The 22,684-nt window shown below is 40.7% G+C and overlaps 1 protein-coding gene across 6 annotated transcripts; it reads left to right on the top strand.

The window, feature by feature from the left end:
* Positions 1-22,418, top strand: LOC110976019 (divergent protein kinase domain 2A-like). 6 transcript variants are annotated; one of them, XR_015426184.1, is made up of 7 exons: positions 2,427-2,928; positions 5,694-6,500; positions 11,533-11,674; positions 15,860-16,169; positions 18,134-18,397; positions 19,544-21,089; positions 21,202-22,418. XR_015426184.1 is itself a non-coding variant. In XM_087140201.1 (6 exons), the coding sequence occupies exons 2-6, from the start codon at positions 5,767-5,769 to the stop codon at positions 19,699-19,701; spliced, it is 1,608 nt and encodes a 535-aa protein (XP_086996327.1). In that variant the 5' UTR covers positions 1-470; positions 5,694-5,766; the 3' UTR covers positions 19,702-22,418. The 6 variants fall into 6 exon arrangements, 5 of the variants coding, with proteins under 5 accessions (XP_086996327.1, XP_086996326.1, XP_022084630.2 ...); XM_087140201.1 differs by lacking the exon at positions 2,427-2,928 and adding an exon at positions 1-470 and having other exon boundaries at positions 19,544-22,418; XM_087140200.1 differs by having other exon boundaries at positions 19,544-22,418.
* The last annotated feature ends 266 nt before the right edge of the window (positions 22,419-22,684 follow it).

Here is a 22,684-nt window from a genome sequence, read left to right as displayed (position 1 = left end):
TACAGTATGATCCGCGCAAGTGTGTAACAATGTAGTCAAAAGATGTTGACTTATTTTTGTGGCGGTGTAACCTAAAGGCGTATTCAATAGAAGGGTCGTGTAGGGCTTTATGCTATGCCGGGTTCTATTCTGGCATCACATACCAGAACACAGCGAGCTGAGAGTCGGTACTGGAGACAGGGAACGTTCTGCCAACCATCGTCCAGATTTATTTAAGACAGCAACTTCCGATTTTAAGTTAACCGAAGTTGAACTGTATCCCGACAGAAAACCACTGTCTGCTGTGGCCGGAGTTGTACTTGGAATCACAAACAACAATAGGCGCGACCGTCAGTGCCTACTCGTTTGATGTGACATCACTCTCAAACGGTCATTAACCTCGCAACCTGAAGGTAAACAACAATCGGGGAAAGTATCTCTCTACGGAGAAGTTGGAAACTACACCAGGGCTCGTTAAGAGCTGTCAAAAGGTAGGAATATCTGACCAAATTAGTTTCGGGTCGTGTTAACGTAGGTGAGGTACAAAGTTTCAAATAGGATGGCTCATTTCACTCATCACTGCGCAGTACCCATTTGGATGAAGGCAGTAGTGTTTCGAGAAAACCACGTCGAGTGTCAGACGTAAGTTAATATGTTTAAGATACAGTTTGACCCTTGCTTTTAACTAACGGTGGAATCCCTTTATTCCCGCAGCAGAGACCTGAGATTACACTTTTAAATCATATAAATTGTACGTTATTCTGGTGTAACCTTGAGTTATATGACTGCATGCAGGGGGGGTCATTGTTCACTGTTTAACGTCCATAATTATATTGTTCAAGAGTATTTCGTATTATACTAAAATTCTGCATTCATTTTTGGCAGCAAAAATTTGCGTTGAGCTTGAATTCCCGTTCGGCCCGCATAGTTATTAATTGACAATACTTTCTCAGTGTTAAAAGAACGGCCTATCGTCGCTCTTCGTGGATAAGTAAACCTATGACATTTAAGCACACAATCACTTATACCCTATCCCGTCTTTATTTTGTTCACATCATAGTTTAGGCAGCCTAGCAAAGCTACTTGTAAGGATCGAGGGAATATATACACGCATGCTTAGGAGCAGCATCCTTAGAATGTAGTCACTACAAAAGAAAGTTCCGGTTTTACCTCGCGAACAGCAGCTTCCACAGAAATAAAAATCAATTTCTTTCAGAACTGTTTCATTGGGGTGGAAAAACAAGATCGCAAGATAAAGACACTCTCGTGTCACAATAGAGAGATAATCGGCTTAAGGATTGTCAGTCAAATAATGTGGATAATCCTACGCATTGATACTTCTTACTCCTTTAATAGCATGGACAATTGGGATTATCTGTTCCTAATCCAAGAAGTTCCTAGGCCCGTGGTACAATCCTTTATGACTGTGCTTCAGTACTGAACAAACTGTCAAGCACCCGTCAACCAACCAGCTTGTCCAAAGTGCTAACTCAATCGCCCACCGCATGCTCTAATCAAGCGGGACATAATGTCTTCTCACAATTCAGTCATTTTATTGGCTTTTTTCTTGAGTGAACAGTGTAACAATGAGGGGGCGGAATGGAGAGAGTTAACTATTACTCTGTCAGAAAATGGAACCGTCTTGGCGCCATGGAGTCACTGACGCCATGGCTATCTTCATCAATTATGATGGCACCGTCAATTGTCCTGTGAAGCGTTTTTTGTCGCAATGCGTGGGAATTTACGTCGAAATTACTCGTAGTTCCTATGTGTTTAGAGGGTACATATGGTCTAAACCCTCGCTGAGCTATATATAGTCACGCTGTACAGAAATGTTCCCACGGAAGAAAAGGACATCTCAAAGGGTTTAAATCATCCCTGTTATGAGCAATGGAGCAACACAACGTTCCATGCACTGTCATTTACCAAATCAGTTGCGTAACATGTATAATATACGTGTTCAGTCCCCCCAAAATACACAGAAAGGTGATAAGACAGAACACCAGCACTTAGGCCTTACCTATGAACTTATTATCATACGATTTGCAACCTCGTTGGACGGAAACCTGAGAGGGTTATTGTGCGTGTCAATGTATGTTAAGAATTTTTATGGAAGCTTTATTGTAAGTATTTCAATGAAATGCACACAATTATCTCGTTTAACGCCGTGTATCTGCTGCTCTTTTTGCAAAACTTTTCTTTGTCATGTTTGTTTCTCGTTGGGATCATAAAATCGGAGTAGGTGATCGTTACTGTTCTTTGTTCGACATTCCTTTGGCGAGAAATCAAACGAAGATAAGCCAATACTAACTGTCGGCTGACATTACTCGTGTAAAAAGATTTATGATTGGCCGACCGATCACATAATAACACGCCCACCTGAGTACACTGGGTTTTCATTGGCTGAACGAAAAAAAAGTTGATGCGTATCGTACCGTCAGTCTGCGTGTATGTTTGATTGCCACAGGTCCGTTCGATGATCGCCGGCACAACTTCACTTGCGCGCCAGCACCGCAAAGGTTCAATTTTGGTTGACCCGTCGATTGTTATGGATGAGTAGGCCTACCTGTACTTGTTTGCTTAAAGTTGATTAAATTTGTCCTTAATGACAGAAAATTGTTCCGACCGGTATGACATTTGTTTCTCTTGTACAATTATGTACGTCACAAAGCTGCCACAGCTTGATGTGTATTGGCTGAAAGCGGGTGACAATGTACATGTATTGTGTATGCGCGCGTGATGTACATGTACAACCACTAGGCTCATTTCGGGCGAGAGTCGACAGTGATGTGGAGCGTGTCGTCTGCCCCTCGCACGTACGTCTGCATGTAAGGTTAGAGTCCTTGAATTTAATGTGGCATTGACCCGGACGGAACCTGGTTTGTTGGGAATCAACACAGATATTTGGCAGATGTGCAGCTTACAGAGGGAAATGACCGAAGGAGAGAGGTGAGTGGAATATGTACGTCTGCCGCATGCACTAAGCGAAGAAGGAACATGATAAACAGGACGCAGACCGCACCGGAAAAGTAGCCTACTTCAAAAAGCTTGCATCTCTAATATGAAACAATGGTACAGATTTGGTTGTTGGTCATACCGAGGGATGTGGGGGTAAGCCCCCTCTTCTGGGCGCTACAAATGTACATTGCCAATGCCATCTATGAATATCATTTCCTGTTACTACGTCACGTGGTCATTTGCCATATTCACTCCATGTATATTTAGTAAAATTCTTCCAAGATATTACACAGTTAGTAATATAACTCTGCCAATCACGTGCTCTTTACAGAACTGACCTTGTGACTTTTAATACCTTTTGAATGACAAAGTGGTCTAGGCCTATGCATCATATCAGTCGGCAAGTGGCGTCTTTTCGGAGGACCAGCCCAAGCAACACTGCCATATTGTATCCAAATGGTCTACTCCGGTGGGGGTGGGATTGACGATTCTTTGGAAAGAGTTCCATACATGAACATCACTTGCCACCCTGTGCACAAACTCTGTCAGACTGGTATGAAAAGTTGTATTTTCCAAGTAAATGCTTGAATATTTTTCCTGCTAAATTGAGTGTTTATTTAGTACGGTATCTCTTTCTGATGGATGATTTACCACTGCAAGGAAAAATTAGTGATGTTTGTTCATGGAACTCCTGCCAGATTCTTTTATGGGTGAAAAATAGGAGAGTTATTTTTGAAGAAAAATTTCCATTTTGCCAACACCTCCATTTGCCAGAGATTGTACCCACCTCTAAGTGTAATGGTATAATTGACCTACTTTATTGCACCAAAGTAGCAGAGGTTAAAAATCAACAAATGGCAAGATAACCCAGCCATTAAATAGGATAATCAGAAATGAAAACACTTCTTTGCCTTGTTGTTTTTAGTGGCCTTGTAATTTTGTAGAATTTGGACTTACCGCGTCTGTTTGTTGTTTGATGTACTGTAGCCTTGTTGCAAGATATATCCTAATACTGAAATCCATGTGTCAGCCTGTCGTGAAAATAAAATCTTCCTCATTCACTCTCACGAGTTAATGTACCCTTTCCTTGTTTTTTTCTTAACCACTTAATATTTCAGTGTGTTAATTGCTAAAACATACTAATCTGTCACACCTTCCATAGACTCCACTGCAAGGATCGCAGCATGAAGCTCTTCAAGGGCTCACTGATATTTTCAGATGCCATAATTTCAAATCAGGGTTGAGCAGTTGGGGTACTAAGATGCAGATGAAGTGGTTTGTTATAGCCTCTCTGTGTTACATTGACTTTGTGTGTAGTACTGTCTGCTGGCTTATGGCCATTTGAAGTCTTTAGTCTCCTTTATTTCATGCAAGGCACAGCATACTTGGTGAATGGCCCTTAAATGCTGTCGGAAAATCTGTTCTCGTTGTGTTAAAAGTGTACACTGAATTGATGGGTTGGACTCTGCCATGTATTTCCATGTGTGCAGTTGTCTCAACAAACTTATCACAGCGTCATATCACTTCTATAAACATTTCCACTCAGTGCAACTGCAGTTTATCAGTGTCATAATGCAAAAATGGCCAGCATGTGCTTCTAAGTGATGGTCAATGGTGGCTTTATGCCCAGAGGGGGAAGATATCAGAACTGCATGGAAACTGCAAAGTGTCCTGGAAAGTCTGTCTGGTATATAAATATTTATTTTGAAACAATCTTTTTATTTTTTTTGGGGGGGGGAGGTCTACTGCCCTTGACAATTTTTTTTCTTTCAGACGCTCCTTGTGAGAATTCTTCTGCTGTAGCTTTTTCCTGATGGAGCCCTGTGCATGCAAAAGTTTGCAATTATATTTTGGACCATCACTGAGCCATTTAATACATGTAAAATATATGTTGCATGCATAATGTCGACTCCCATGGATGACATCAGCAGGTATATTGTAAACAGATCAGCACAAACTGGCCACTACTAATGTCTTTTCCTTCCACGAATTTCCTTTCATAAAATACATTCAGTCAGTAATTGTTGTGTCCTATGAGTGTTCATACAGTTATAGCCAGGGGCCTTGATAGCCCTAACAGTCCCAATTCCTCCAATTTCACTAAGATTTTACATACACCCTGGGGGTTAGGGCTAGGTTATGCTCTTATCAAAGGCCCCACATGCTGCTTCGAAATGGGGAACATGTTTACACACGCTTCATACAATGTATGTTGTGCGTTTGAAAAGTGTGTTTATTAAAAGGGTTTGGCCACATTGAATACTAAGTAGTATACATGTTTCCATATGTAGCTTTGTCTACTTTCTCCCCCCTCCCCCCCCGGGAAATCTACTAACGTTCCCTCTATTGTCTGGGAAAACAACCCAGACGTGGAATTCCTTACCGTTTTAGTCATTTCCTTTTCTGCAACACTCAGTAAGAAACCCAAATGAGCCGTCTGAGTTTTTGTCTGTCTTGCCCAATGCCCAAATGCTGATGGACATAATAAAATTCACAAGACATCGCACTTTGGTTGGTGAAAACCATTGAGGACAACAGATTTTTCTCCTTTGCAGATTGAAAGTGCCCTTTTGATGTGAGATATGATTTCTGATTCATTGCATTGTTACAGCCCTCATAGATCTCTGACTTGTTTAATTTTCAGTTAATATAACCATGCCTCAAAGAAGTATTTGGGACATCAAACATTCGAGGTGCTTTTCTACTGCTTTCAAAAATAATGTTTAAAAAGTAACTTCCTGTTTATTTTTTAACAGGGCTATTTCCTGAAGAACCATCTTTATTTCCTGGCCAATGACTTTGCTTGCTGTGGATTGAACCTCATGCAAGATGCTCCCATTCCGTGTTCGGAGGAGAATGAGCCTCCTCCTTGGACTTCTTCTCTGCTCACTGGTTTGTGTGCAGTTCTTCAACCTTGGTCTTGGATCCTTTGAGCGGACAGCAAAAGATTTCCAGAACCTAGCCCTGCCGACTTCTCAAGATCCATGGAATTTTGGAATGTGGAAAGAGAGCCAGACGAGGGGTGAGAGTGTTGCTTCCAAGGACTTCTCAGCTAAGGACTTTGGAGTAGGAGTGCAACAGTATGCCCGTCAAGCCTCAAAAGGTGATGGGGTCGAGGAAAAGGCGGGAGGTAAAGAACAGTCGCTGGAAATGGCATCAAGGATCAGCTCACAACCTTTCAGGCACTTCTCTAAAGTTTCTCCTGCCGTTCTTCAGGAGGAAAAATGCCCGGGTTGCTATGGCACCACCCTTTGTGATAAGTTTTATTCAGGGAATATCACTCTGGACATGGAAACGCCTGGGCATGCCCAGAGCAAGGGGGTTTTCTTTGGCCGCATGGAGGGGCAGCAGGTCGTCGGAAAGCACTTGGCCAACCCGAGCGAGTTCAAGCGTTTGGACCATTTTGTCTGCCAGAACAGTAGCCGGCGCATCCGGCCCAATCAGTCTTGCGATGTGAGTTGGGACATTCTGCACTCACATTTGTCAAGCAGGATGGCATTGGAAGTGGAGTACATTCGCAAGGATGCGTACAAAGTGGCACAGACGACTGCTTCTTCTCTGGGGTCAGTATTGACTTTTGTTCAATTATGCACTAGTTTTATCAATGCTGAAATGCAGTTCTTGTGTCTGTAGGGAGATAATTATCCAAAGGAAGCAAACCTGAAATAACATGTCAAAAACTTATGGAGGGAGCATTTATTAACCTGAACAATTTGGTTTTCTTTCAAGGCCAATAAACCCACCTCAAGTTTCTCCATCTTCTTGTTTCATTTCTCCAAAATCACTGTTTACCTTTGGTATGTGGCATTTGGGTCACTTGTCCAAGATCAGCATCTGACATGAAGTTGAATATTGTGTTATTCTTTGCCCAACTAACAGATAAAGCCATTGACAATCTGGCCTCTTCGGGGTCATTTTCCCAACCAGTCCTTGTAAAAACACAACACAGTTTCATGCTACATGTACATGGTACATGGTACTTGTACATACAAATACATGTATAACCTTTTCCCCTCTTTAGGTAAATGTACCGAATACGGAGAACTGGACATCACTCTGACCTTTGAAAGTATGGTAGTATTTTGCTGCAAAGGATAAACCAGCTTGTTTAGTGTAAAATATAGGCACAGCATCCTTGATGTAATAACCACACTTCCTCTGCAAGGCAGTTAAACTTGGTTTTATGGTTGGATGTTTTCTTCCAACAGGATATGCTGACATGCCTCTTATGTTCCTGTAATTTTCACAGATTGGGTTTTTGTCCTCACAAAAATGAATATAAAGCAGTGTTGTGACAGCTAGTGCTTCCTTTGTCTAGTAACTTTTGGCTGTTGCACCATGGTTGCCTGAAGAAACTCGAATTGAAATTTGGAGAAAAAAATGGGTCAACGCATGTTTTTTTTGTGGCCTTTGAAATTTTGAAAGACTCAATTGTCAGCAATGTGCCACAAAGTTTAGTTTGTTTTCCATTGAATGCTGGTGTCAAGCGCAGAAAAAAAGCAGCATGTACGCCCCTAGGCAAATGTCTGAGGGATGAGTGTTTATCATCACCACTTCTGTAAGAGCCAAGGCAATCAAACAGATAAGATCATGCAGCTGGCATTCACTTGTGACACGTTTTATTGATTTACTTTTTACTGTCTGAAAACACCTAAATCATGGTTTGACCAGGATTTTTATGTGTCCTGAACCCTGATTGACACTTTGATTGGCACTGTCACCTGTCGTCTAGTTTTCACTTCATTTCACATGCAGTAACTGCACCCCAAACACAAGGGAAACTCTTCCAGACAAAGCGTGGTAGAGAAATCCCTTTTTACAAGCGATATGGTGGGGACCCTTTTACTGGTAGGTCTCCTTGTATCTAATGAAGCGAAGATACTTTGCTTGTATGATGTTGTGGACCGAACTTGCTCTACACAGCATACATGATGGCCCTTTTATTGAAAGACCACAGCACAATATATGTATCACTGTTTTGAGGCACCACTGCATGCTATCAAAATTTGTGAAATCCCTTGACAATCGTACAGTAGATGTTGGTTGTCCATCAATTGAGTTTGACTAGGAGGTTAGAAATGGTATTGAATAACATTGGTGCCCTGTTTCTTTGTGATACTATTCTTGGCAGATAATTTGATTTCTTTTTTCAACGTTGTTGTGAAACGCTATCCTTCTACCTAATTACAAACTTTTGTGAAAGGCTGGTGCACATTCTGCATTTGGTATTTTCGTTCACTGAAGCTGACCAGGTAGGTCTTCTGTGGTCTGACCACCAGTGCCTGAGCCGTGGGCAATAATAGGTTTTAGCCAAAACCAAATGGCTATTTTGTAAACAGGCAGGGCCATGGCTTAAAGGAAATCAATGAGACCACTGAACAGGAATCCAGACTAAACAACAGATTGGGGCTTGTTTTTTGACTTGGGCATAGTTGAGGAGAGCTGAACAAAGAATATTCCCCATGCTTGCCTGTAATCCATCACTTTACCTCCAGTAAGCTTGACTGCCAAAAAGGTAACTGACAAGCGATTTGAAGTAAGCGGCCCAGTGGGGAATAGGAAACCACTGAGTGGATTTGACAGACACTTGGGTGTCACAACAATGAGATGCAGGAGGAAGAGAGAGAGATTCTGGCAGAGGGGGTACAAGCAGAGGGGAAAGGAGCTGTCATCCTGTGTCCAGAGGAGCTACCAGAAATAACAAACACCATGGTGTCAGTTGTGCCCTCCATACACCTTTGGAAATTACTTAAAAGGTTACAGTCTGAAAGGGAAGGCCTTCTTTTTGGTGGGGGTTAAATGATTAAAGCATTGTCTTGTTTTCGTCGTCTCTGCACAGAGGCTATCACCTAGAGGGCAGTGCCCTGTTGGTTGGTTTCTGTTGCTTTGACTTTCCATTTTGCTGACTGCAACATTTACCTCAGATGTCATATACGTGTACCTCAATTGGGTCTGGCCAGTTGTTTTTTTTTCAGCTAATACATTAGATTCAGGAACCTGTAATTGAAAAAAGGAACCAGCACTATGTTTGCATTGAAACTCTGCATTAAAGACAGATTTCTAGATCAACCTCATTTCAAAAGTACGGTTGACTATTGTTACCTTTGCACTGGACTGTATGGCTTTCCTATATATCCTGCTGTAATGCTTTTTGTGGACTGGTGTATGTACAAAGCAGGAGCATAATGTGGGACATTCACAGCCATGAAAAGGATGGAGTACATGTATTTTCAGAAACACCAATTGTTCAGTTCCACTTTTTTCTAACTGCTTGATACGGACATTATTTTTTCCACAAAGTTAACATGAACAATACATGTATATTGAAACTGCCATGTTCTGGTAACAGGGTAGACTGCAGTTTCATGCACACATAAATACACACCAAGGAGAGCACGGTGGCGGGTCACCAGGATTGCGTCCTCTCAATGCAGTCTACATACATCACGTTTATTATGTTCTGGAGACAGTATTAAAATTATTAGCACAGGTGTAGGCACAGTGTATCGGTTTTCACAACCTTGAAAGGTGTACTTGGCCCTTACAATGGTTGCCACTGGTCGCCATGGTAATCTTTGGGTCTGGTAAGCATTTTACTTGAACCCTGGTGGGCTTTGTTGCATAGCCTGTAGGGAATCGAGGCCTTTGTGTGATGTGAATGGTAAGTAAAATCATGATACAAATATACATGTCGTTGAAAGCCTCTTAGAGAATCCTTTAAATGAACCATTGTGTTGCCTAAACTAACAACAGTATAGGGTCCTTTGTCAGATATTGTTGCGTTCCAGATGAGAGATACAAAGGCAGAAGTTTATGATCTGTCTAGATGAAAGGTTGGTTGGGATTTGCATAGTGTAGTTAGTGGTACAAAATAATTGTCCATATTTGAGATGACTCTGTGCTTGGCTATGACCAGTTTTTCCATCAGTTTCAGGCTCGCCTCAAAAGTACAAATTTGAGGGTCAGTATTTCACTCTTTTACTAAAAAGCATTCATAACTTTGTGGAAAATATTTGAAGCGGGAGTGAACTCAATCTTTCACCATTGAAGGCTTCAGTGATTTTTTTTTTGCTTAAAAAGTGCAACACACTCGTATGTGATAAAGAGGACAGATCTGTAACAGTTCGCCATTGTCCTATTAGTTGACAACATGCAGTTTGGCATGGAAATAATCAAGTAACCTACTTGTAAATCACTTGCCAGGTCTTTTGTGTTATGGATTATGAACAAATCTTTGTTTCCATTGTGTGGCAAAAAAGTATTTGAAGGTCAGCAGTCTCACACAGACTGCTAATATTGAAGTGGTGCCTGGATCAAGAGCATTCTCAAGCCATACAATGCAAGTGTCACCACTGTACAAAATAAATGTGTGTGTTGCTACAGGATGCCGAGCCCTAAAGATGAAAAATGTGAAAACGTAGTGTAAAGGAGATGCCAGTAGAAGTTTATTTTGTTTATAGTCAGCAACGAAACTCTCTGTTGTTTTGTGGCCTTCATGCACTGTATGCATTTTACATAATTGATTCCAAAAAATATGTATTTGAAGGTGTCAGTTCCTCAATCAGATCCATGTGGTCGTTAGTGAATTATAAAGTGCTCGTTCTAAAATTTATATTGTACTCTGTGGAGGTTGACAGTATGACATAGAATTTAATCATTAATCAAAACCCTGCACTACACTCTTTTACTGAAGTAGTTGAGTGGGGGTAAATTAGAATAGAAAAATTAAAAAAAATTGAGCTAAAATAACCTCAGCACTGTCCGTCAAATTGGATTGAATGGCCCTAATCCCAAGTGGAGACTATAGAAATGTTTTTGCCAGTTTACTCTTATGTAGACTTTAGAAGAAATATCCCCTCCAAAAAAGAATCCTGAGTTTTTGTTTACTGGTGATGTTCTTGTTACTCTGTAAACAATTCGTCTAGATTCTGGCACATTCTTAAAACCCTAAAAAGAGTTTGATTTGTGTTTTTCCTTTATTCCTTTTGGACAAGCTTGCATAAACCTTGCCAAAGATGACTCAAAGCTGACTCAAAGTAGTGCACATACGTAAATATGCCCCCCCAAAAGCTTTTTCATAAATGCATAGTTTGATTATACGCATCTGGGGGGGGGGGGTTATCAACATTATATCTGGAAGGAAAGCCCCTAAAAACAAACAAACAAAATTGGTATTAAAAACAATATTAAACACTTTCAGAGAGTTGCAGGAGATAAGAACAGTCATGTTTTTCTCCCAGAAGTGAACAGCGACCAAAATATTTCAACCCAGTTACCAAGAGGTTGTCCCCCAAGATCATGTTTAGAATTCTCAGAGTTAGAGGGCTTCAGGATGTAGCATTCTGGTTTAGGATCCTCCCGAGGCATATAGAGCGGAACTGGGGAAACTACATGGTTGGAATGTAATTTTAGACTTAAAGGACAGTCATAAATTTGAATGAGTTGTCATAGAGACCGAGAAACATTCAAAGGTGGAATTCTTTGCCATTTCAAGAGTTAGCTGCCTGGAGCTCATATGAAATTTTACTTCCTGTCATGGGGGGATAAATCATTGTAAATTTATGATTTGGATTTTCTGCTTTTCTTTTCTTCTAGCTTAGTGCTGTGTGCCAGTGAACGGTTCCTAGCACAGCTGAAGGACTTGTATGGCCTCAACAGGTGGACCAGGGACTACTCACCGGAGATTGCCACCCTCATGACTTCCTTGCTTTTGAATCCGGAGGGGCTTCTGCTGAAGGTATTAATTAATTGTGATGTGGGCCTTGTGGGTCAGTCGTGTTTGAGGTCAGTTTGGGCCTTTTTCCACATTAGGACAGATATAGGTCAGCCTTTGAATAAGACTAATGTGAGCTTTGTGTAGCATTAGTCAAATAAAAAGTAAACAGCATAGTGATTAAGAATGTACAGAAAATATAAAAATGATTCAAAATTGAGGTATATATGTAAGCATTTGTTGTTGAAGTGTAGGCTTATTATCAGTCCATTATGACAGTGAAAGCCATACACTCACATGTACTGTCCAATTAAAATGAATGAATTGCATGCACATTTCATCAATTATTTCATGTGATGTGTATGAAAAAAAATACTGTGGCTTTATGAATGATAGGTCATATGGCTGGGGGTTTTGAATGTGAGAGAAAAAATGTTGGTTGTGTGCATATTTAAGTTTGGCTCATCAGAAAGGGTAACTTCCATCATGCAGACCACAAAAACATCACTCACAGCATTAATTGGCCCAAGACCAAGGCATGGATCCAGAGCCCAATTAAGGTCATTTCGAGGTCATTAACCAGGTGAAAACTGATCCTGTTATCATGCCCCTGGGAGTAGGCAGGGTGACAGACTTAATTTATGGTCAGCTCCAGGTAATAGAGTGAATAATGAAGCCCTGGAGACATGTTGGAAATGGAAACTCCAGCCCTAGGTTACCTGTGGTGGCAGGGATTCACAAACTGCCTCCAAAGGATTAACCCCCACCCCACCCTTCACCCACTAATGTTCCCTTCTCAAGCTGCACCCTTGGAAGAACAGTCAAGCTGAGGAACAATAAAATTATGTCCCTAGGCTACTGTGAATGGCTTTGAAGTCTGGAATAATAGGAAAACATATGGCAAAATAAAAGGAGCTAATCAAAAGTCAATGGAGTAGGAGTTTTTGGGCATTCCCATTCTCAACATTGGGAGTTGCAGAGTTAATGTATGTCTACTGAGAGTTTTTCGTGGACGGCCTTGCTATCTGACATTTCTGATCCTTTATCAACTGCTGACAGACAGGTTGTCAGGGAAATCACTCCTTAAACCAAACCATGCTTTAACCCTGTCTGGATTCCTCCAGATTACACTGGTGTTTGAAAGCCATTCCTGTTTATGCCAGAAGTGAAGGTTTGTTTGTCCAGAGAAAATCAAACTCTAAAGCTTGTTTTTTGGGCTGTCAAGGTTGGTTAGTTCTTTTTAGTATACTCTGAGGTGAAGCATATGGCTAGAGAACATGCTGGGTCATTACTAATGTTCTTAGCTGCAGATGGTATTTCACTTCATTGAACACCTGACATTCATGAGCTCACTTTGAAGAAAGGATGATGCGTCTATCAGCAAAGCTGTGATGACAGCAGGACACTCGTAACGCTGAAATAATAAATGACTGTTCTGAAACCATATAGGTAACGGGATAATTGGCAACCGGCGTAAGAGATGCAGGTGTTATTCTTTAAGTATTTCCTAAAGATCTTGCACACAACACTATCCTTAAAAAAACTTGGGCAAGAGAAATGTGTAGACGGGTTAATTCAGTCATTTCCCATTTCATCAACTTCAGTTCTGCTGGTTTTATCAGGTTCAGGGCTCTGCTGTGAGATTCAGATTCAGGAAACAAACTAGTTGTAGCTGGAGCATTTGCCACTAACAATAATGTGTTCTGGAGAGAACCAGCCCAGATTCGTATTCATTTGCACAGAGCAGCTATGCAAATGTTTTATCTGATGAGCAGGTTTTTACTTGAGATCAAACTGACCTACATGAGAGGAGGGATGATATGGGCTGACAGGCCTGTGTGTTAATGGCCACACAAGAATGTGACCCAACAAAGTAGTAGCTGTCATCATTGTTAGTCATACTTGGGAAATGAATGGGTAGTTCAATGAGAGGATGATCTAATTTTATTTAGTGTCTGATTGTGAAGTCCTGACAATCTAGATTGACACCACTGATCTGGTGTTGTTCAGCATACGGAAGCTGCAACTGCACTGGCACAATCCTGGTCAATCATTTGTGAGGCATAACTAGCAATACCAATAGACTTTTACCGTCCGTCCGTGTCTTTCCCTCATCATAAATGATAGGGCTTGTCATTTCCAGCTAGTCAGGATGGGTCATAATGAAAATAACGACCTGTTATTTGTGCTGTGATGTGATGCACTTTCCACTTTGTGCATTGTTTCCTCAATTCCACAGTGGACTTTAATTGGTTTTTTTCATCTCAAAATGGAAATATAAAAATAAATCAAGAAGTGTGTGCCTTTGAGGTTGATTTGGATCAAAATTAAGTCACACATGGACAGTGATTGAATATTGCTGAAAATAGCTTTGGAAGTGTTTTCGTCTGCGGCTGTTTTTTTAAAATTAGTCAGGAGGAAATGACGGTTATCGCACCATTGCCTCTTGCCACAAACATTAATGCTGCAGTCTACAAAAGAGCACTTCATTATTGAAGTTTGTGGTCGTGACTAACTTAAAAATGTCAGTCTCGTACAAGTATCAACTACTCACTAATGTTACTGTCGTAGCCTCATGAAATATTTTTTTAGAGTACCAAGCCCCAAAGTTGACCCTCCCGGATCATTCCTCTGTTCCCTGGCTACATGGAGAACTAATTCCCCTCAGCCTGGGGTTTTCTTGCTGAGCCGCAGAACAGATGGTGATGTTCTGTACATTGGGAGAGTCACAATATAATCAAGATTTCCCTTTCCAGGAAGCCAGAAATACTTGGCTTCCTGTCCTCCAAAAGACAGCTTACATTCCAGTCTGTTGAAATTTCACTCATCATGGGTAGGTTTCCTGTTGGTGCTCTGAGTTAGGTGCTTGACAATGACATGCACATGTAAAGAAATAGCCACAAATTATGCGATGTGCCAATAAACTTGGCAGTGTTGCAAAGAAGGTGCGCTGGGGAGGATGTAGGAGGTTAGGAGGATTAAGAGATGGGGACAGTTCTAGTTTACTGTTGAAATCTTGCACTTTCCAGGCACTGTTACTTTATAAAAAATCTGGGTCTATTCATAGTGGGATCAAGACTGCCCCGTGGTAGTTCACGCACATATCTAACCTTTCCGACCTTCCAAAGGGAACAGCAGATAGACGTAATACCATTTCCTAATTCTGTTATTGTGTCAGAAATGATGAATGGGCTTGCATAATCTCCTCAAGGCAGGCTATAGTGTGCTGATGTGATAGAGTAAAATGTTCTGAAGGCAGGGTTACCTGGTGTGGGATGTTTGGCTATTCAATTTTGTGTTGTAGTTGGTGGGTTCTAGCTGGAGCAGACTGTTGCAGGGTATGCCAAAATGCGCATTTCAACATAATGTAGTGACTTCATGGATACTGAATTTTTTGGAAATAGAATAAAAAAAGAAAGATCCAGGAGAGTGGGGGTATAGCTAGCTGTTATGCTATGTAACACTGGGAAACCAGCAGAAATTATCTTTAGTTACATAAGGCCAAACAAAAGATTAGTTGTGTTTCCTATTACAGTGAAAAATAAATTAGGGTGGTTGGTTGGGTAAAAAAATTTTTACTCGAAATTTTATAGCCAAAAAAATTAGGGTCGGATGATAGTCTGTATTTTGTTTGGGGGGGTGCTTATATTTGTAACACGTACTAAGTCAGATTAATACTGTGCATGTGCACGTCAATATTACATATCAGCACCATGATTGAGTAGTAAAGCAGCTGGTTGTTGCAATACAAACATACAAGAGCCGTCCAGCTCATGCAAAAAAAATAATTAAAACAATACAGTGTACAGGACGATGTACACAAAAGAAGGCTCAGGGCAAGGTATCATAAGTTTTTATTTTATTGGTTTGTCGAATAAAAAGATATCGGTTCTGTGTGATTTTCTAGGTTGGGTCAGGTAATTTGAAACACATCTATTTTTTGTTTGATCTAAAGCCGAAAACAAATCCATTGTACTTCACAACATCATAAATCTGAATTCAACAGAGATACTTTGGAGTATACAGCCTTACAGGCCCAATGAACATTTTGAACAGTGGAAATAAAAAGACATTTGCAGATACTCATATCCAAGTTTATAGAATGATGACCTTGATCACTCTTCCAAATGTTTATGCCAAAAAGGCAATATGGAAAAAGTGTGCTTAAACCTTGTTTCATTTGACTCATAGTGTATTCTTTCTGATCAGTTTTTCCATCAGTATGTTCCTGAACTCCAGAAGTACTTCCCGGCCTATCTGGGCGAGTGCGGCCGCATGATCGTTGTGGCTGAAGCTGGGGTACCGCTGAGTGAATATCTCGACGCATCCTGGGACGTTCGTGCTGATCTGGCTCGACAGATCTTGCAGATGATCCACGATTTCCAGAACGCCAGCAGTGACTGGATGGTCATTTTTGCGGATTTCTCCTATGACAATTTTGCAGTGACAGCCGACGGACGCATACAGTTGCTTGATCTGGAGGATATAATGATCATAGACAAGCGTGACATATCGCCAGGTAAATTATTGAGACAGTATTTATTGCAGTCAATTTCAGTCAAAGTCAATCACAGGCCAAATGCTTAAAGGTAGTGAACACCATTGTTTTTTGTCGTAATTCCATGAGATTGGCTGATTACAGTTTATATTATTCACTGCAACTTATATTCCACCAATTTCTTTCATGTTTGGGTCAACTGCGAAAAAACTGTGAAATTCAAGAAAAACAGCACAGCATTTTCAACGCTTACATATAAATCAAAGGTCTTGTATTTTATCTTGCGTAAAATCTTTGGATATTACATGCCGTTTGTAGTAAGCAAACAACATCCACGGGGTCAGGGTGAGAAACAGGCATGACAGGTTTGCATTCCCTTTAAAATGGAGCAGTTTTCAACGGCTAGGAGTAATCAGTGAATTTACCTTGGAGTAATGGGCCTTCTGGACAATGTAGCATTGCAGATTCATGAAAAAACTTCATCCAGGAACACAGTCAAGTAGGCCTATATATGATAATGCACTGCACGCGCAATCATTCTTGTGACCGCACTTTCACATCACTTTCCACATCAATGAAAGTCTAAAAACGCCATTCTTAGTTGATTCACTAATAATTATAAGCAAAGAAGTATCATTGTGTCTTGAAACACAGAAGGTTTAACATGTGGAAATCATACTTTTTGTTGACAAAAATCCTTTTCACCATTCTGCTTGGAGACAGCCATCATATTTAGATCATACCATTATGCTCTAGGGGTGATTTTGAATTGGCAAAGTTTTCGCATTAAGAAAATCCTTTCCTTGAATGAAATTTACCGTAACTTCACACTGATCCAATTTATTTTCTACATTACACCTTATACACTCACGTTTCTATAATTTCAGTTTCCAGTGCTTTTGGTGAGTTTCCTTATATTTTGAGCTGCTTTTAGGTTTATCCATTCGTAAATGGAAACTCCCACAACATCTGCAAACACTACACACAAGAAATTAAAATTGGCACCTTTTAAAGAATGTGATGTGCAAAGTGAAATGAACTCTTATACAATGGTCAGCCGACCATCGTAAAAACAAAAGAACAAAATTTCTGTTTTCTGGAAAACTACAGCATTCTGGGTGGACAGATTTTACAGACTGATTGAGGCTGTCATTTAGGCCTACTTTCTTTCAAGTAAGATAATTCAGGATTATGCGGTAGTATGCGGTAGATTTTACAGACTGATTGAGGCTGTCATTTAGGCCTACTTTCTTTCAAGTAAGATAATTCAGGATTATGCGGTAGTCCGGTTTAGGGAATTTAACCAATGGTGTACACTATATGTTGAAAGTAATAAGAAATAAACAGTGACACCAGAGTGCTTTTATTAATGCGTAAGTCACGAAGCTCATTTCAGTAGCTTGGCTTTGAGCTTCATGTTAGGATGATGGACTTGTAATAACTTATGATGGACTTGCTTGGTCTTGTGAGGACTTGTTTGGTCCTGTGAGGACTTGCTTGGTCTTGTGAGGACTTGTTTAATCCTGTGAGGACTTGCTTGGTCTTTTGAGGGCTTGTTTGGTCTTTTGAGGGCTTGTTTGGTCCTGTGAGGACTTGCTTGGTCTTGTGAGGACTTGTTTAATCCTGTGAGGACTTGCTTGGTCTTTAGAAGACTTGACTGTATACAGCCCAATCCGAGAAGGTGCCATTTCTAAAATCGCACTGCAGTCACTTGTGTCAAGCTAATACATTCCTAAACCTCAGGCTTGAGCTTGTGGACACATCATTACATCTTCCCAGTGTAACAATGGTAATGGATTCTGGCAGATCCAGTCGCCAGATGAGGTTGTGGAGTTCACCCGGTGCATTATGAGAACCTTAATTTTGGAATTATTTAAAATTGTTAATATTAATAAACTGAAATTACTCAAACTAGAAAAAGGGTTCAGTTTTCTTTGGCAAGTATTTTTGTAGAATTAGGCGCTCTCAATTTCAAATTTTTTCAGGGTTATGCTCCGTTGAGGACATTCAACTTTACATCACTAAATGTCATTTGGATTCAGGCCAGAAGCACAAGTCAGCATGTGACGAGGAGTGCTTCGTCACATTCACCAAGAGCCTCTTCCAGACTGGTGGGCAGGATTGCAGGGTTGTCCCACAGTACTCACAGGTGATGCTGCTGTTTGCCTGCCACAAGCTCCTCTCAGACCTGGACTCCACTAAGTACCTGCGCCACTTTTACGATGAGAAAGAGAAACAAGTTTCAACAGGTGAGTGAGGATGCGGTGGCCTTGATCTTGCATGTTGTGACTGAGTGGGAGGGCCCCTGGCATGGTAAAGGGGAGTCATGTTCAATCGCCGCCCCCAGTGGGTAACTGCTGTCCTTCCCCGAGGTACCTGCTTGCAAATGCTCCTGATTTTGACCAGCGCTTAGATACTGTGCTCAGGTTTTGGAATGGGAGCTTCCAAAATGGAGAATTTCTCTTTTCTTTAAAATCCTCTTCCAAGGTTTGGGAGTTGTGAAAATAGAGATTGTGCATAGTAGCCATTTTTCTGGTAAGAGTTCTTGTTCCACAGGGATACAGTGGAGTAGACCTTTTTATGCTATCCCTCTGCAACGAAAGTAGTTACAAGAAAGCTGGCTGCCAAGCAGAACCTCTATTGGTCGCACTGTTGATGAAGGCAACGTTCCTAACCAAACAAAACACAAAAATGTCTATAGTAGGCGAGCTGGATTACAATTGTGCTGTTGGCTAGATAAGGGGAAAATGCCGCAACTGCATGTGCACATATTTTCATGTGGTGAATAAGTTTAGTCAATTTTCGAGTTCACTTAGCAGCCCTAAGACAAAGTAGAATACACTGTACCATTAGGTTCTCTCCTGCAACCACTCTACTGGGCATGTGGGGGACTGGGAAGAAAATTTGTCAATTTCCTGTAATGTTGCTCCCATGAGGATCTTTGAGTTTTGTTTGACAGTCTTGACAAGGACCAGACCCGGAGAAAGGGTTTATAAGTTTCACCACTTCCTCTCTGTGGCAGTTGAAAAGTGACTTGGGTACATTAGTAGGAGGTGCTTGATAGCAATACTTACTCCCAGATGAAATGCACTCCCCACCCCAAGTTTCTCCTCCACTCCAACCACAGAACCACAGGAATGCAGAGATACTGGCTTTGAGGCTTGTATTTTTCTTTCTCTCCAACAGTTCCCAGAGAGGCATAATTACTTTGTTTGTTGCACTTGGAATTTATTTTATATATCTGTTTATATTGAGTTGATGAGTGATTCCTGTGAAAGCCTCGTGGAAATCTTTTAGATGATACTGAAGAAACCGTGCTGTGCTGGCAAGATCTCCTTTTGCATCGAAAGTGAGAAACTTGTAATTTCTGAAACTGCATTTTATTCTGTTGCCAGTGGGTCTGCTGCATGACATACCAGAAATCCTTGAGCCCAACATGTCCAACCTCCTCTACAGCTGCGTGTTTGAGTCTGCTCCTGGCCAGAGAATACAGTCTGCCAACATTCTGAAGCGACTCCTTGAAGCGACCGGAAGAGGATACATGAGAAGCTGAAGGTGCGATTTCAGAAATGATGGCCAATGATGTTGACAGAGGGAGTGCCCTTCCTTCATCATTTTTCTGTTCATGTAAAACCCATCCAGTAGGCAGGGCATCTGTTTGAATATTTTGTTCATGTATTTCACTGCTGAACTGTGCAATTGTTTGAGTAGGCTATGTGGTTTTAAAATTACATAGTCTATGGTGTACTTCTTGCGTAAATGAGCTGTCCAAAACTGCCTGAGATAGGTCGCTGAAGTTTAGAAGTGATAGCCTGAAGTTCTTTCTGAAAAAAGTAGACGATTTTAACAGTATCCTGTCTTGAGAGCATTCAATTTCTCTCAGAAGATAGAGAGAAGGTTCAACTCCATCTTTCCTAAGAGCCAGGAAAGAAACGAAACCACATACATGCATTTTGTTAGGAAGTTGACCAATAAAAATTGAAGCCCTGCGTCATCTTCCTTGAATTTGGGGCCTTGCAGGATGTGATTTAAAGGATTAGAACAAAAGGTGCAATGTTGTCTGTCTAATTCTGAGGTGGCAAAGTTTAGCCATTACCGCCCAATGCTGCTTTTACCATGATGCAGCAAATCTTGCAAGCCAGTGGTCCTGTAAATGAATGAAACACTCTCTAGCTTTGGGCTGTTTAGAATGAATTACCAGCCTTAGTCAGATTTCCTGCCTCCCTTTGAATCATTTTCTACACATCTACACTTCCCGAAATGCCTTGTGAGCTTAACATGCTGAAACCTCAGCTTCTGTCTCGTTTCGTTCGTGAAGAAACCGGCAGCAACCGGAAAAGTAGTAGTCATCTTGTCAGTTTGCCCTCCAAAAGGAGAGTTCAGGCTGTTTGGGGGATTGTTTCGTGGCTAATTATTAATACCTGAGTCCTGCATGAATGCAACTGCTTGATAGAAGTTCTTACTCCTGGTCATGTGGACTTGACTTGCGTTGATGATTTCTCCCGTGTGCCTGAGAAATCAAGGTTATTGTGGTGTGGCTGTTCTGTGTCGTCTGCCATCAGGATCCAAAGAACACTCATGAACAGTTTTAAATGTCACTGCAGCTTTCCAGAAAGCAGGCCTTACATTTGCTGTGCAGAAAAATTCTGCTTGTAATTAATTGGACATTGTGGTTTTACAGGTGTTGAGTGGTTAATAATTACACCTCAGTGACTTGCATTGATGGACACTTTTCTTTCTGAAAGGTACAGAGAATAAATAAAAATTGCGTGCAATGATGTTCATATGCCTCATTTGAATGTAAAAGGTGCTTTCGTTAGTAAATCGTTTTGTTAAATTTTGTTAACTTTGTGTATTTTTTGGTGCCGGAGGTATTGGATTGTTTCATTTCAGAAGTGCTGTTGGAATGAGAAGTTGGCTGTCAAGCCATTAGAATGAGAAGTCGGCTGTCAAGCCATTAGAATGAGAAGTCGGCTGTCAAGCCATTAGAATGAGAAGTCGGCTGTCAAGCCATTAGAATGAGAAGTCGGCTGTCAAGCCATTAGAATGACAGTTTTTCTAGTTTAAGTTTGATGTCACTGCTGAAAGCAACCTGCTTCTCTTCATCTGATGTGGGTGAAACTTGCAATTGCATGAATGAATACTTGAATTAATATTCAAGGGAAATTTTGGGCTGTTTAGAGTCAACCAATAGGGCCTAGAACCTTACCAAGCCTACGTCACCTTTTAAAACATCATGGGTGAACTTGTTAAAACTAGAAACTTGGGTGTTTTAGCGTGCCTTTATGATTGTACTTGTCAGATGTTTGTACATGTACATGTGCGGAAAAAAGAGAGTGCAGACCATACCATTTTTACAAGATTCAATGTAAACCTGAACAATAATGTAAGTTGTTACATGTATATTTTTCATACTGGGTTGGGAAATTGCATCCTGATATTTTCAAGATGTATTAATATACGTTGGGTACGGGCAAACCGTTATATATAATTTGCATCCTGATATTTTAATCCAGACATCACTGTGTGTACTACACATTTTCGACCAGTAACTTCCAGACAAAAGCTTAGCTGGATAAATTGCATTCGACTCCTAGACAGTTGTGGCATGTGACATGGTTTTAGTTAAAGTATTTTTGGAAAATGCTGAATTTAAAAACTATTTCACCGTGACATGCTATGCTTGCCCCTCCCCCCCTCCAATGAAAAATTGTCGTCCCCATTGGAAGAGAGCTAAATGTAAACATTACATTGCAGTTATTTGGAGTCATTTGCAATAAATTGTAACATAAATTAGTGCTTAAACTGGAAACTATTACTTTGAAGCACATCCCATAGTTAACACCTTTAACCAGTTCTGGGCACCCCACAGTTTCGTCCCCTCCCCCTCACCGTCTGTGGAGAGAACACTGGCTATGCCACAGGTGTGCACAAATTTTTTTCTCATAAGTAATCCTGTTGTTACACTTTTGCATGGGATAAAAAGAAATGCTGATTTATGTATAAATTCGCCGTTTAAACAGTACTGCTATTTCACTTGTTTTCTTTCATGTGCACAGGGTTGTGGTTTATACAATCAATTATGAGTGGATATAATTGATGCTTTGTTTTGTACAGACGTTAGGCTTAATGGTTGAACAGCAAATAATCAACAGAATTTGTGAAATATGAATTGAATTTTGTGCAGTAATTATTTTCAACTTTTTCACTCATTAGTCGGCTGGGGAGCTTAATGGATTTTGATAAATAAAAGCAGTAAGAATACTGGAAGATTTTTGTGGCCGTTTGTTAGAATTTCCATTTCATTAGGTTCAAAAGAAATTAATGACCAACTTGTTTGTGTCTATTACAGGCCTTAGGCATGCAGGTATGTAGAAGTAGGACAGATATTATATACATGTACTGTAGATAGGAAGAAACGTTGTTGGTTGGGACTCACAAGATATCAGCTAGGCCTACCTGTGGAGGACCAAGGCTGCGAGGAAAGTACTTGAAAGTAAGTACCATTCTGTTCATGTATAATTATTTGCATTTGT

Source organism: Acanthaster planci, linkage group LG08, assembly GCF_054643075.1.
Source record: "Acanthaster planci isolate LZ-2023a linkage group LG08, COTS_SCS, whole genome shotgun sequence".
In the NCBI taxonomy this organism is placed as follows: domain Eukaryota; kingdom Metazoa; phylum Echinodermata; class Asteroidea; order Valvatida; family Acanthasteridae; genus Acanthaster; species Acanthaster planci.
Note: the sequence above shows the minus strand (reverse complement) of the source record. Positions and strands in the feature narration are given on the sequence as shown.

Excerpts from the sequence above, each read along its gene's own strand:
- LOC110976019 (XM_087140201.1), top strand. The coding sequence starts at position 5,767 with ATGCTCCCATTCCGTGTTCGGAGGAGAATGAGCCTCCTCCTTGGACTT. Across the intron at positions 16,170-18,133 it reads CAAGCGTGACATATCGCCAG|GGTTATGCTCCGTTGAGGAC; the intron begins GTAAATTATTGA and ends AAATTTTTTCAG. Across the intron at positions 18,398-19,543 it reads AGAGAAACAAGTTTCAACAG|TGGGTCTGCTGCATGACATA; the intron begins GTGAGTGAGGAT and ends TTCTGTTGCCAG.